We start from the raw sequence: 16,662 nt of genomic DNA, 5'->3' as shown, positions 1-16,662 counted from the left end.
CGGTGAACTCTCACACCGAACGTCTGCTCAAAGCTTAGATATGTATGAAAATATGTCTATTATGTCTAAATTAGGTGAATTTATTGCCAGATTATTTTTCCATTTTGCGATAACATAATTTCTACCTAGAGCAAAAAATTAACAGTCATTCCAGTCGATCGGCAGAAATCGGCCTTGTGGATGATCGGTATTGGAATCAGCAGCAAAAGAATCTGATCAGAACATCCCTAATAAATATACAATGAGATCAAATCAATCAGACACAGACGGCCTATTTCCATCCAATCAAATTCACCTTATAATGCCACCTGGCAAACACTGCAAAACACAAAATTCTACCATGTAAGTTTTGTCTAATGTCTAAGAAATATATAGTAACACACTTGAAAAAAGACTAAACTAACTTTGTAACAAGATATGGGAGCATGTGTTAAGGTAATAATTATTTAATATTAATTTTAAAAAGTATTAGAGCCACTGTAAGATTTATTTAACTTGGATGGAAAAAATGTTTTGTTATAAGTAGAAAAAATCTGCGAGTGAAACTAGAACCTTTTAAAATCAATATTAAGGAATTATTGACTTAAAACAAAATCCTATATCTTGCTAAAATGTTACTTGTAAGTGAGTTATATCTTATTTCAAGTGTAACAAGATATGAGCACTAAAAACTTGACTTGGTAAAAGTTTGTGTTTTTATAGTTGTATATCTGGAGAAACTAGATGCACAATCTTCCAAAGTATTTTATCTAGTTTTTAGTGCCAATATCTTAGTACACTTGAAATAAGATACAACTGACTTACTTTTCATCAAGACACAGCAGCTTGTTTCAAGTCAATAATCCCTTAATATTGATTTTAAAAAGTTCCACTGGCAGATTATTTCACTTATAACAAGAATTGTCCTATATGTGGAAAAAATTTGCAAGTAGAACTAGTACTTTTTAAAAATCAATATTAAGGAATTAATTACTTAAAACACGCTCCTATATCAAGCTGAAATGTTTCTTGTAAGTTAGTTTGGTCTTATTTAAAGTGAACTAAGATATTTGCACTAAAATCTAGACAAAAATACTTGCTAGGATTTTGTGTTTTGCAGTGAAAGGTTATCTTCCTGCTGATTACATTGGGATTTACTTTGCAGCAATGAATGATTATTTTTGCCATGATCCAGATACTTCATGTGAACTGGCTGCTCAACATTTCCAAATGACAGGCCCATCTCAAGTATCTCAATTGGAAAACACTTTCTGATGAAGCTCATTTGGCAGAATAACATTACCTTTTGAAAATGACTATTTAAACAGACCATGTTGTAATTTGATTGGTTTGATGTAATGCTTTATTATAAATGTCTTGTTTTTATTAGCTGTAAGTGGAAAAATAATCATAATTAACCAAAATAAAAGCATGAATAAATAATATGATGTGACTAACTTTGTGAATTAACTAATTGTAATATTTCACTATTCACATTTGTTGTCAATTTGAGTTGTTGATGTGAATCTCAACCTGCTGGTTTGTGTCTGGAGCATCATTCTGCTATAGGTGCCACATTCTGACACCTTCATTTCAAAACTAGCAGGAAGTTTTTTGGCAACTGGATCCTCTTCTCAAGAATCGAACATACAGTTTCTCCCTGCCCTCATACATCATCGAGCCTTGGCCAGCAGTGAAACTGTGGGTGGCACATTAGGGTTTCATTTCTTGGACGACGTGTGGAATGTCTTGACCACTGGAGACCGGAAGCGTCCACGGGGAAGTGAAGCTGAGTGGGTGGTGCAGTATGATCCACCCATTCAGTTCTTTTATTTATTCTTTTACTACTTTAATTTGACTTCATACACTGTAAAACATTTGAGCTGCATTTAGTTGTGTCTACTGTCTGCTACTCTTTAAGCAAATAAATGTGGCCAGTTTTAGGTCTTGAACCAAAATGTGACTTTGTAAAAGATAAACTTACTGTAGTAAGTTGTGTTAACTTCTTATTAATCTTGTCAAAACTACAAGAGCTGAATAAACTAGTTTTTATGTTAGCAATTAAAAAACTGAAAGAAAAAAAAGACAGGAGTGGGATCTATTTCCCAGAATGCTTAGCGGTTTGTTTTTGTATCCTGAGATGGAAATGTGTTACATTGATCTGACTCCTGTGTTATTAAGACAAATGTTTATTTTAAAGCTTGAGGTTAATGTCCTGTTCACACTAAATGTTTTTAGCAGAATTTATTGTGATGTTTAATAAAATTTATTATCAGATCAGAAATTTTGTTCATTCAATTTGAAACAAGAATTTAAATTATTCTAAAGTGAAATAAGTATTTTAACTTGATATTGTGAGTAAAATAATAGAGAAATGTGGCTCTTTATCTAGGAGAGAGCAGTTCTTTTTGTTGCATATTGTGAAATAATTATTTGATTTAAATTGCAGCATTAAAGTTAAAAGTTAAAGTTTTAAAGTTAAAACTCACAATTCAAGATTAGTGAACTTAAAAACAGTGTTTAGACAACTTGTCTCTTGTTGTTAAATCAACTTCATGAACTTTAATTTCTCAGTTAAAACCAATTAACTCTTGTTGACTTAAATTGCATTTTCAAGGCAGCAGGTGGACTTTCATTTTCAAGTTAAACCACCTTCAAAAGTTTTACAGTGTAGCATCAACATAAAATAACGTAATTCTTAACTCTGCAGGTTAGTGCATCTAAATCTGATCAGTCTTTCACTTCAACATCAATATAATTAAAAAATGTGATCTGAAAATCTCCTTAATGTTTGAGTAAAAAGTTAGGAAAAGTGATTAAAACATTTATATTATCAGAATACATGTTAGCTACAATGTCTGCTTGCATTCACTCAGTATATTTATCAACCCTTCTCTAAATGATACACAGTCAAATTATTACTTTATAAATATAAAGTAACTTGAATGAGAGAAAAACTTAGAGAAGTTTATTATAGTTAAGGAAATGTTGAAAAGTAGGTAGCGGAAGTAATTCTGTAATCTCTAGAAGATCTTTCAGTAAAACGGTCACTGCTTACTGCTTGACCTCAAGAGAAAAACAGATTACTTTACTTCACTGTTTCTGATATCAATTTACACTATTGAGGAATAACATCATGATCACTGAAAGGAAAGGGTGAAAAACAACAACTATCTTTTCATTAATTAATCTGTTAGTGGATGAGAATCCATATCGGTCGCCAAGTTGATATTATTTCCTATAAATAATGTGTTAAATGCAGACATTTTTGGCAGAGTCAGAGTATCTTAACTACTGCAGCTCTAGTGGGCTGTTCCTCGTCTCTTGTGGCCTGTATTTTTTAAAAAGTGGTCCAAGGAAGGAAGAGAGGAGAACTGGTGACCAGATAATTAATGACCGTTGAGAGAAAAACAACAGATGGCTGCTATGGCTCAAAATGTTAAAGAAGAAAATGTTGGTTCTGATTAAAAAAAAAAAAAAAAAAGGTGTTAGAAAGTCCAGACCATTGGTGGATGATGAGTCATAAAGCCTGGTCATAATGTTATGCCTGATGTATGAAGCAACCTTAATACATACATTAGAAATGCATGTATTTAGCATCCATATCTCAAAGCGCTCTGAACAATATTAAAGTTAACAAAACTTCCCGGATGTGAACAAAATAACAATTTTAATCAGTCTTATTATATTTTGTTTTGAAAATTCAGTATTTATTAAAACTAATTGGAAACTTTATTCAAAGCAAGAAATCAGACACAGAAAAGAAACTAGAATGTGTTAAGAAAGGAAAAAAACTTTCTAAACACTAAATTTAAAACAACAAATATTCAGGGATGAAAAAGTTTGAAGCATAAATGAAACCAAAAGTTTCCCATTCTCCACTAAAACTCGCTGACATCATGCATCTGGCTGTTCCCAACTAAACGACATTGCCATGGAGTTAACAGCCTCCTCAACAGACACAAACATCCACTTTCTGAGTTTCTCTGTGCGGGGCCGCTGCCAAAACTTGAGCAAAGAGTCGGACATGGAGCCCCACCGGAGCCCAGCTGCTGCCTGGGAAACCAAACGGAGCGACTCCGGCCCCCGCGCTCTCACCCCTCCTGTCTAACAACAGCAGACCGCCCGCCTCTCCTCCTCCTGTCACTCCCAAAACCGAGTTTAAGGGGTAAACTAGTCAACTGAGAGAAAAGTGTGGGGACATTTCCTCACATTCGCTCATGCTCTCACTCACACAGAGCTTGTTAGCGAGTTGCCGGCGCCGTGATGTGAACTCACCCCTGTAGCGGAGGCTGTCATCGTGGTGGTTGTGCTGGAGGTGGTTCTCCAGCGCCAGGGGGCTGCTGGCGCCCAGCTCTGCCAGTTTGCGGCTGGTCGCGGAGAGCTCGGATCGGAGGTTGGTCACTTCCTGACTCGCTGACTGGATGGCCCCATCGATCCTCTGTGCCAGCTGCTTGTTGTCTTCCATCATTTTAAGGATTTTCCCCTGAGGAGCAAATCCACACAGAGCAGCATGGTGTCAGCAGGAGCGTTACTCTGGGCGAAGCTGACACCCTCTCCACTTCCTCCTCCACCTGCACTTCTTCTGTCTTAGTGTTTAGTTTGCACATAAAAAGCAGAGTAAGGTCCTTCCTGTCCACTGGGCTGACCTGTTACTGCATAAAAGACCTGGAGAGCATGTGTGTGAGGAGGAGAAGAGCTGCAGCGCGGCAGGCGGAGGTAAACTGAACGCTCCCGCCGTGCAGAATGTGCTGCGAGCAGCTGCTCTCTGAGAAGACCCCGCACACTGAGATGACATGCAGCCTTTTAAATGGACTGTACCATGTGGTGGAGGAGGGGGGACTGATGTGCTGTCCGGCAGCAACTCTCCAACTGCACCGTATGCTGCAAACCCCACACCCTGCAGAGCCTGTAAGGAGTGAGCAGTGGCGTCTGTAGCGGAGGAAAAAGTCCTGATTGCTTCTCTGTACTTCTGTTCCTCTACGTTTGTATCTTTTTCACATGTGCTCCCACTTTTCCCCCACTTCCTCCCCGCTCACTCGCACGCCCGCTTGTCTTTTTGTCTCTCCCACCCCTCCTTTTTCTTTCTATTATACATCCATCTCTTTGTCCTGGGAAAGCTCACCCCCACGTCGGTGGGAGGGGAAGGGGGCTGGCACAAGGCGCCCAGGGGGAAAGCATTTCCACACACAGCAAACTTCGGGAGAGGAGAGAGACTCAGCTCCATAAAGGGGGGGGGACTCACAAAGAGACGAGGCCTGGAGCATTACAATCGAGTTGTGAACATAGAGGAGCTTTCCTGCTTTGATCAAAAACAGTTGAAAGGATTATTTTCCAGCTTATCTGTGGGCTGAGTAAACAAACCCCACCACCTTCCTTATCTCCACTGTTATATAAAAAAAATAAATTCCATCACACAGACAAAAGGTTACACTGGCAGCATACGCTGCTCGTCTTATCTCAAAATATCCCTAAATACTGCTGAGCCATCGCAATTTCAAATCTACATTTGACATTTTCATTTCCTCGTGAGAACAAAAATGGATTCTGGCTGCGGTGAGAAGCTGAAGCCATCAGTCTGGTCCCGTCATCCTCGACTCAGATGATAACAGCACGGGGTTAATATTCACGCATTAAAGGTGACATAATACGCTTCCCTGAACAGGAAGGAAACATGTTCATTACATTTTTTGCACAAAGCTCCCTGAGCTGTTTTAGGGCGACTTATCACTTTAAATCCAAACAAGCCGCTACTGGCCACGCCCCCAACTCAACGTTTACACTTGGCTGTGAAAATGACTGCAAACAGATGTGCAATTATACACCCATACATCTTTGAAAAGCAGAAGTGGAGTCTCCTGCGCAATCAACATGAATGCTCTAGTTGTCGCAAGACTTTAAATTTTTAAAAGTTGACTACAACACAATAAAAGTTGAGTCAATATCGCCTAACCTCATAGCAACCTAAGCGAAAATACGTCACAGGCACTTATCAGCTTCATTAGCTATATTCACAGCAAATATTGACAAAAACTCATTTTTACAATGTCTATTATGCAGAATTAAAAGAACAAGAAGCAGAACATTATGCCGCACTTATTCGTCAGCAGCGGTTGTCTAAAAACTTGCACAAAGTCAGGTCTGACTTTTTTCAGAAATTTTTCTGAAAAAATGAAAACATTTTCTTGTCACTAGTTGCCTTTATTTGACAGTAATCCGAAAGGAGGAGGGCGGAGCGAGGGGAGAGAGGCACCTCCTCCATGAGCTACTGCCGTCTGAACAAAGGCATCGCTTCTGACCAAAAATAACCAATCAGAGAAAGGAGGAGGGTCTTAACACCGTCAATCAACCTCCTGAATGCGCTGCTAAATGTACTAATGACAGAGAAACAACTTACTGTTACAGGAAAACCATTTATCCGCCAACGGTGGCAATGCTAACTAGCCTTAGCATTCATGACAGGCTCTGCTGGCTGCAGTGTAGTAGAGAGCAAGAGGGGAACTCGAGAGTGATTGACAGCGCTAAGATCCGCCTCCTGCTTCTGACTGGTTGTTTCCAGTTAGCACTGGAAGCCAGAGGAGCTTGATTTGTTTTCACCAATTAACATGGTGAGAGTTTCAACAAATATGTAAAAATATATGTTTTACAAAAGTTAGATACTGCAGCTTTAAGTTGTTTGAAGGTAAGAAAATATTTTCCCTGTTTCCTGGGTCAGCACTGGGCTTTCTTACCAGACCTGCCCAAAATACCTCCCACAGAGGGCATCCTGACGGCCTCCTGAACACAGAACCGGTATCAAATTATCCCTCTCCGCCTGTCTCATCCGTTCAGCGGAAGCTAATTTCTGCTGCATGTATCTACAGGATTATCTTGTTCTTTCAGTCTTCAATGAGCTGCTTTATATTTCAGGGGCTTTGTCCGCCAGCAGCAATATTGTCTGGGGAAAAGTCTGGTGCAGGTAGGCGCTTTATCAGCAAATCTGTCCTCAGTAAAGCACCGAGTGTATTCAGGACAACATAAAGGATCAAAGATGTTTCAGTTTAAAAGATACAGCTAGTCCAGGTCCAGAGTTAAAGCTAGAGTCGGTTTCTAACTTAGCTGTACAAAAAACAGCTGAGAATTAGTTTTTCTACACAGCAAGACAGAAAAATTTAAATAAATGACTAAAACCTGTTTTCCAGGAAATGTTTTATCACAGTAGCATATATTTAGAGTTTCTATTTTAACAGACACTTACTTGCTGAAACCTCTGATTGGTGTTCATAAACATAAAAAATTAACCAATAGCCAAGCAGGGATTATAAATCCATTTGAAAACACTGATTACATAAATAGATTTATGCAGTCCACATGTGAGCTGTTCTATCCAAACAAAAAGGGACAGGCACTGAAGTCAATGTAAAATGCATTTTTCAGCCCTTCATTCATGTTAAAACTTAGTATTTCAGTCTTAATATTACCAGTCTAAGTAGGAAAATATGTTCTAAAGTACATTTGGTATTTTGAATTATTTTTATAATGGCAGTGGAAATATCAAGGGCGCGTTGCGATGTGTTTCACACGTCCGGAGTGGCGAGATTGAAGCGTTTTGATCGTTCGAAGCGCATCCTACGCTGGAGCTGGACAATCTGAGCTTTCGCGGCTGGACACGCATCGTCAACCAATCAGAGACTCTGCTATGTGACGTAGTGGCCTGTAGTCGGTGTCCTGCCAGAAGACGGAGGCAGCAGTACGGTTAAGCAGATCATCCAACGGGGTGAGACAAAAACACCACCGATAGCGAACCTCATCAGCGCCCAGCTAGCCTATGAAACTCACAACTCCTCTGAATAATCTGGTGAATTCAAAACACGTGCCCAATGGTCACATTTTATTTATTTCAGTAAATCATACTTAGACACTCAATATTTCATCTGCATTCTTCAAAGTAACCGAGAGAGGGAAAAAAAGGCAAGAGGCTCCAACCGTTATCAGCTGTCGCCGTTGTTTGTTCAATAAAAACCAAACCAGAAATGTTCAGGAAAGACATCTGAGTCTTAGTTATGACTGCAGAAGCTTTCACAACATGATATTTTGGTGAAACTTTCTCAATTTTATCCGCCTTTGTACAGAGACACCGGCAATGGAAAACAACGATTCATCCCAACACTCGTCTAGAGCGATTTGATGCACGCCGAGAGCAATATGTCAAGCGTACGACTTCAAGCATCGGACGCATGAACGTAGGATTAAAACGTTTCTATTTAAACACAGACATAAGTGGACTGAATTACATATTTATTTGATAACTCTGCACCTGTACAGCACACTTAAACACACTAATAGCTTCACACAAATGTAATTTTATTCAGTCAGTGCAGTTAGGAGTATAACAGCCAGTGTAAAATATAGAATAAAGAAACTGAAAGGTTGACTATCTTGGTCAAAACATGTAAAAACAAACCTTTTAAATGGTTCAGAAAGTATAATTAAGAATTCTAAAAATAATGTAAAATAAATAATGAAGTGTAACATCACTCACAAAGCATAGAATTAGACTGAATAGATCTGCCCTTATGGATTTGGTATATTGTCACCGATAACCAATCTAGGATTTTTTTCAATATTGAGGCCGATACCGATATTAATATTGAATTGGTGCATTTTTTACTCTAGTTTAAATACATTGGTAAGAAGGAACAATGGCATGAAATGTACCAGGTTCTTTTGATGTATTATTTCTCAAGCAAAAACAAAAAGAGCGGTCCTAAACTAAACAAACACTGGCTATGATTTAGGCCTGATGCCACCTTTCTACTGCCAGGCCCAGCGTCAATAAGCACCTGGTGGCCTGATCTCTGCTCACAGGAGGCGGGCTGGCCTAGAATCAAAGAGTGGTATAAGACACTTCAGAATATTAAATCAAAAGTCAGAAACATTTATTTTGAGGCAATCATCACGGAAAAGGGAAGGGATGATGAACGCAGCAGCAGACCATAAACCTTCATGACAGAACAGCTAACAAATGCATTTTGACCAACAATATCATCCGTAGATCAATGCTGGTAATTAATAGTTTGCTAAATGATTTTATGAGCTTTGCGTACAAACAGATTTTGTGTGTCACAGTTTTTCTTTCTGCTGTCTGTCTACATGCCTAACATCTATGTCCACACATGACAGTTTTTGCTTTTGCCGAAGGAAATCTGCAGCCGCAGCACTGTCATGTTTGATCGCATGTTAGCAGATCATTATCACTGTCTAGACAGTCACATCACTGCCCCCGAATGCTGCCCTGCCCCTGACTTAAAGCTTACTGGCAAAGGAAAAATGCACGACAGCAACAAAGCTGGACAAAGGACATGTCTAATTTTCACGAATAACATAATTTCTAAGTCTTTTCCCTTAAGAAGCCACTAACCCCAGCCCAATTTCGACCTCGTAAGACTGCAGTCCCAGACGCTCAACTCTGGAATGCAAGGAAATGAACAATTCATGGGTCAAAGGTCACAGCTTTGTCCTAGATACACATCAATAACCACACAAATATTCTGAGGCCACATCCAAAACATGCAACATCTCTCTCTGCTTCCACGAAGTTGTGGAAAGTATGTGCGGCCTCGGCCGAGACTTCAGACCCTTGGAGTGACTGGTTTCCAGCTGTTTAGGGTCTCCGTTTGTCCATTTGTTTGATGCCGTTAATGGGAAGTTTAATTAAGTGTGCTGTGAGTGTGCAGTTAAAAAGAGGTATTGATAAACAGTCACCATGACCGTCTGCCAGAGTTAATTGAATATCGACTAATCCTCCACAGACGGGAATTCTCCCTGTATGATCCCAATAACTAAGTGATATACGGTTGGGCTCAACACTCGTTTTAACCGAGAGCCGAGGAAATCGCTGCACTTCAAACTACTGATGCCCAGCAAGTGCAATGAAAAGGTAAAAGGCTCATGGAGTAGTGGCATTAAATAAAAGCAAATCATTCTAAAGATATATCTTAAAGCTGACCTATTATTCTTCTTTGAAGGGTTTATGATACTTCTATGGGCTTTACAAAACATGTTCATTACAGTTTTTGCACAAAACCATTAGATAATAAAATTTCCGTCTGCTCAGTTCTGTATGGAGCTCCCTAGGGTACATGGAGGATTCTATGTTTCTTTTGCGTTACCTCGTAATAGGTTTTGTGTTCTCTCGCAATAATGCACTGATCAGTTCAAGTGGCATAATTAAATACTAAAAGCCTTTTAAATGGTGGCCAAGATACTTTCTGCTATTATATAAGGTTTTTGTAACTTTTTTCCAAGTATGTTAGTAATGTTAATATCTTACGGAAAACATGTTTATATTTTTTAACTCTTTGGTGCAAAAACCTGATTGAAAATCGATTTATTCACTGCATGTTTATGTTTGTTTGTGTAAGGTTGAGGTGGAACTGCACACGAAGCCTTATATAATACTAGAAAGTTCGGTGGCCCCCGTAAGAAAGGCTTATAGTATTCAATTAAACTGCATAAACTGATCGGTACATTTTTGCGAGAAAAGCAAAAGCTTTGCAAGGTAACACCCATAGGGGGCTCCATAGTTCTGCGTTAATTTCACACGTTAAATAATTTTTTTCTCAAGTTAAATCCAACCAAATTTGTTTTCGGTTAGTTGGAATTACCTAAATTATTTCTATTTGCTAAATGCAAGCACTTTTTCCTGCAAGCAATTTTAAAATATATTTAAAATAGAAAATAAACAAACCTTAAACAACGTAGCTTTCCTGAGAGATCCTATTTTACCACCTAACAATGTTTGTCATAGCTTTCATTTTATTTTATTTAGTTCTGTCTAGTATATATTTTTAACACTTCTAATAAGTCCCAGATGACCAAATCTGGATCTTTGTCCTATTGAACATTATTTTTTCTTTTTAAATAATCAAACAGATGTTATCTTTGACGGAGAAAAGCAACATTAAGAGCAGCAATATTAAACCACAATGGTAAAACAGATAGAGGGCAGTCAGGGTGGAAAACTTCAGGACTAAGGAGAACCACAAAGTTTGGGTGTAGTTTTCCTCTCAAAGTTATTTGATACTTTGTTGATGTAGGGAACATTAATCTTTACTCGCTCTAAAGCTTTTTCACGGCCGACTGGGCCTTGAAAAAGCCCCAATGCTGCGTGGCAGATACACGTATCCAAAACCTAAAATATTCATGGTACTAAAGTTGTCTTGAAGAATCTGAAAAATAATATTAGGCAAAATGATTGTTTTTGATAAAGTTTTGTATAAAATAGTGCTTTTAGGTGGTTCTTTTGTTGGTGGTCAGGCCTCTAAGTTTGGGTGAACAATGAGAACGATAAAAATTCCTTCTTTGGACTGAAACCGGAGAACGTCTCTGGGGTTTTTTTTGTGTTTTTTTTATAGCCGAGTGCTGATATTTTATTTGCTTATACATTCCAGATAGAAGTGGATGTATGTCTCGACCTCTATGCTACGAAGCTTAGCTTTTACTGACCGCAGCTCTGATGTTTCAAGACGTCTCGTCTGCTAAGGATTTGTACAAAAAAAAAAGATCCAGGATGTTTTATTCTGGCAATAAAAAGGTTTTGTCAGTAACACCAAACACTGTCTGCAAGCAAGAAATACTACAAAGGTTTCCATTTGTTGACTGTGAGACGGCATTGCATTTGGGATAGAGCTGTGTGAACGTGATGGAGGAGCAGAGCCAGAGAAAGAAAGGTGGGTAAATAGGAAAGTGTGGCATGCAGAGGATAAAAGGTATCATTTGAGTGAGTGTGTCCACCTCAAAGTTAGAAAAGAACAGGTATTTTCTCTGCTATTGCTTCTGCATTTTATTTGCCAGTACTTGTCTCAAATAACACACTCAAGAGGAAATTGCTTTTTCTGGCCTGCTTTGAATGCAACACCAGTCTTCCACATCAGCATGTAAATAAAGATGTCTGGACAAAAAAATAATCTGGATGTTTTTACATTAATTTGTTTACTCTCTTTGACAAAATACACCCATTAAGATTATTTTTGAAAAATATTTTTAGTGATGGGACTTATATTTGCCGCATGTCTTCCCCCTCTCCTGTCAGCCTACTTTTATATAAGGGACACTAGAGCTCACAACAGACCCCCTGGAGGGGTAAAAAAAGAAATTATTATTTTTTTAAAAAGTAAATTTTTCTAAGAGCAAGACATTTTATCCTTAATATTGACTGTTTGCGACTACGTCACTAAATCATTAGAGGCGCCATGATCGACGTCGGAAGTGAGGATTGGGAGTGTTGAACAGAGCGACTGAAATTGTTTTCCAAAGTTGTTTTTCCCAGTTTATTCATGGTTTCTACTTGTTCGAGTCCAGATAATTAGTCTGTGAACGTAACACAGCTGGTTGTGACTCACAGACGGTGGTAAACAGCTAGCTTAGAAACCGAGCCGTTCTTCCTCCCTCCTGAGATGTTGATCAAATTACAGACTTTGCCTGAATTCACACCATATGATTTATATCACTATGTTATAAACAATGTTTCCCCTTAAACCGGAGCAGGATTAAAAAAGCACAAAAGACCAGATGCTAACCAGTTTCTTTCCATACATTTTAGGCTACATAACGGCGAGGCATTCTTTCCATGGTTACTAGACATGTGACGTACCTTTTCCATAATGCCATATTTGATATCTTTCTAATCATACTTGCTCATAAAGTATATAAACGTTAATCTTCTTACCTTGTAAATGTTGCAAATCCGCGGTTACACCGAGGGCTGCCAGTCATTATGACTGACGGCTGCTATCTAAGGCTGCCACATCTTTCCTCATTAAAAGTTTTACAATAAAATTACAAGTTTGGTATCTATACTTGTCTATTTGTGCAGTCGACCTCGCAGCACCCTATGGCCATTTTTAAAGTGAAAACAACTAAATAAAAGCGATGTTAGGTTGCACATGTCTGTTTTTGGACTAGATTTAAAGGAGCGAATTGGTCGTTTTGACAACCGTCATGGCGGAGTGGGCGGAGTTCTGGAGAGCGTGACGTCACGTGCAAACGGTCAATAGCTTTATATTAATTGTTTTTGTGAGTGAAGTTCACAAAAACAACTGAATCATCTGGTCTTGCAGCAAAATAATACATATTTTAATCAAATAAATATAAATAAAATATAACATTTAAAAAAATAAATGTCACAGATATGGTCATATGATTGTGCATATTAATAACATTTAACACTATAAAGCAGAAACAAAAGAAAAATGTAACAAGAAAACAGTGGACTTGAATAGTTTTGGCAGAAAGAAAACCTCCTCTTCTGCATAGTAAAGTACAACTATTAAGTCAACGCAATAGTTGAGTTAATAGTTAAATTAAGCGTTGACTTAATGTCAACGCATTACGTCAATGCTAATGTTAATGCGTTGACTTAATGTTAATGTTCATGATGTTATCTATGAATTAACAAAAGAATTGGACTGTTCATGAATGTCTTGTCACTAATTAGTCATTAAACAAAAAAAATGTTGTTTACAATTGCTGACACACTAAAATTAAAACTGTCCACAATTAGCAAAACCTAACAACCAGGAAGCAAAACAACAGTTCAGATTTGCACATCCATAGCCACTTTAACGCTTCACACTTTTTCCAGGTATGCTAAATAGTGAATGACATGTTTGTGTTCAAATTTAGTTTCAGACAAAACATAATAAATGAGCGAGAAATGGTTAATGTTGGAGCCGTGAAGTAACTTCAAAATGTTAATGAACTATGAATGTATTTTGATCTGGTGGATTTACAAATAAACTGGCTCAATGTTTGTGACTAAACTTGAGAAGAAACTGCTTGGACAAAAAACAAAATTGCTAATTGATAGTTGTTACTGCTCCTGCATGCATTTAGTGCAAATTGCTTTGTTAATCTAGTGGTAAAATAACATAAATAGTAAAATAGCTACAGCTGATTACACTACTTGGTTTCTCCGTATTCAGAAATGTTCGACTTGTAATAACTGAGTTTTATGGACAGCCCACAAAGGGTGCTGTTTGACATTCTCAACCATGTGTTTCTCCAAACAGTAAAGCCATTTTGAACTGATGCGGCATAAAAAGATCATCAAGCATTCGTTGCACATGTGACAGACAAGAGCCACAAACAGCTGAGCTTCTGTCACATGCAGTTGGCCTCTTCTAGAGCTCACATACTCCACAGACGTACCAGCTGGAAATGCCTCAGTTGGTGGAAAAAATGGCATTCATCAGAGCAAGTCAATGAAGTGCAAGAGCCGTTGGTCTGAAGTGTGAAAACAAAAGGACAGCAGGCCATTGATGGAGTAAAATACACGCAGCAGGGAACGGAAACTCAACATTTTCTTCTTTATAAATTTCACATTAAGCTCTTTACCTCCCACTCCTTCTCTGTCACATTCTGCCTTTCTGTAAGATGCCCACTCCACACTCTTTTGAGCGGTTTCTTAGCGAGGAGCTTTACAGTTTATGGTGTGGAAAGTATGAAAATGTGGAAATGGCTTCTTGTTTTATGACACAACAGCCAGTATTAATGGATCCGTTGTGTCCCTTGAGGCGATGCGCTCAGGTAGACGCGGTACCTGTTAGAACTCGTTGCAGCCAGGTGGAGGCGAAGGCAGAACTATGTGGAGCGACCAGAAAGGTAGAAAACTGCTTGGGGTTTTACTGGAGTTGTTTTGCATTTATTAACACATAAAACCACGAGTGAGAGAAGAAGATTTTTTGTTGAGTACTGAAAAATATCTTTGCCCAGTTTAGTTGTTTTTAAAGCGCCGTGCTCTGAACTCTTTAAAGTATTTATGGACTGGAGAGTATTTTTGGTTTAGTTTCTGTCTTATTCTGTCTTCAAATAAGTAAAAATCTAACTTAAAAGTAACTTTTTAGCAATAAATATAAGCTTCTTTTAAAGTAAATTATTACTTAATATCGATTTTTTTTTTAAAGTACTAGTTCCACTTGCAGATTATTTCACTTAAAATATTGGAAAATGTCCTATTAGTGAAATAATTTGGCAGTGGAACTTTAATTTTACATGAATATTAATGAATTATTGACTTAAAATAATATATCTTGCTGAAAAGTCTTACTAAGATTTTTGAATAAGAAACGAACCAAAAAAACTGTGTAACATTTTGTTTTTGCAGCGTTAACCAGAGCATTGATGTTGAGGAAAAACATGATTTTCTTCTTGCAGAAATTTACAGTAGTCTGCCTCCATCTCTTTTGCACTTATAACACTTCACTCAGAAAAGATAACTTATCCAAACTGAAGTAAACATATTAACTTTATTATAAATGTCAATAAGCTTTTTTTTTCCTTCTATGCTAGTTTGATTTTTCCTCCTTGTTTTGGTTTTACTTTACAGTTTTTGTCTGTGTTTATTTGCCAATATCTCACCTGGAATATAAAATGAGTGTTGAAATAAGTGTTTGTGTTCCCGATTTTGCCAAAATAACTTTTATTGATAGGCGTTAGCACTGCAAAACCAAAATCTGACCAAGTCTTTTTGTCTACTTTTTAGTGAAAATGTTAGTACCCGTAAAATAAGAGAAAACTAACTTACTAATCACATTTGAGCAAAACATAGGAGCTTGTTTTAAATAAATAATTTCTAAATATTAATAAAAAAAAAAGTACTAGTTTCATTGGGAGATTTTTTTCACTTAAATCATTGGAAACATGTTGGAAAACCAGTACTTTTCTGATCAACATTGAGGGATTATTGACTTAAAACAAGCTCCTATCTTGCTGAAATGTTACGTGAAAGTTAGTTTTGCCTTATGTCAAGTTTACAAAGATATTTGCATGAGACACTAAATCAAAATATAGTAAGATTTTGTAATTTTACAGAGATACCATTGTGAAACAGCTTTAATGGATTTTAAAAACAACAATTTGATGGTCACGTTTGAATTTGTTGTGGGTTTTGCTGAATTTATACATTTAAGTGCATTTAGGAGACATGCTGATTTTTACTGGCAGTATTCTCAGTGGGCTCCCCCTGCTGCTCAATCATTATCACAGAGTTTATAACAACTGAGACGTTTTGGCCAAATCTGGGGTTTGCAGATGCATGTTTCTGAGTGAGGGGTTTGGAGAAGAGAAGAAGAAAAAGAAGGGCTACAGCAGCAGCCGGTTCCTGGCAGCATCCATTATTGTTTCCATAAAGGATGTGCTGCTGTGTAATGTCAACGCACGCGTTTACACAGAAGTATGACTGAATCACAGTGAAGGATGGTGCAAAAACATCATATTTCAGCAAAAAAAAAGGAATTTATGATCAAGACCTGCTGTGTGAACGCAGCCTTTGTGTCCAGAGTAAAGGTCAAACGTGTCTTTTCTTGAATATCCTCCACTCCTCTGCTATGGCATAGTAACTAAATTAATTACTTTATTTTTTATTATTTAAATCAAATGCTTATAATGACATAAAAAATAGTTAAATCCACTTATTTTATTTGATTAAAATCAACATTGTAATTGACTACACACCCAAAAATTTACTGGACTTCACCAAAGTCAAGTTTTATTCACTTTTTAAATGTAACGTTACAATTTACATTGTACCATCAGTTCTTTCCTTTCAACTGTGTGAGTAAACTTCTGGCTTTTATTTAATGTCCAAAAAATTAAGAAGTTGTGAGTTTCAAAGCAGGAAAAACCTGAGCCTTATTCAGAAAA

General features: G+C 37.6%; 1 protein-coding gene across 3 annotated transcripts in view; it reads right to left on the bottom strand.

Moving 5' to 3' along the window:
- LOC102224305 (kazrin-like) overlaps positions 1 to 16,662 on the bottom strand; it is a 172,955-nt gene that overhangs the window by 96,283 nt on the left and 60,010 nt on the right. For 2 of the 3 annotated variants that reach the window (XM_023324764.1, XM_023324768.1), the window contains exon 4: positions 4,258 to 4,465. In XM_023324764.1, the coding sequence (XP_023180532.1) occupies positions 4,258 to 4,465 (208 nt within the window). Of the gene's footprint in view, positions 1 to 4,257; positions 4,772 to 16,662 lie in introns of those variants that run through there. The other variant, XM_023324765.1, reaches the window with a different exon arrangement.

Source organism: Xiphophorus maculatus, chromosome 20, assembly GCF_002775205.1.
Source record: "Xiphophorus maculatus strain JP 163 A chromosome 20, X_maculatus-5.0-male, whole genome shotgun sequence".
Taxonomy (NCBI): domain Eukaryota; kingdom Metazoa; phylum Chordata; class Actinopteri; order Cyprinodontiformes; family Poeciliidae; genus Xiphophorus; species Xiphophorus maculatus.
This window is presented reverse-complemented; position numbering and strand designations above follow the sequence as displayed.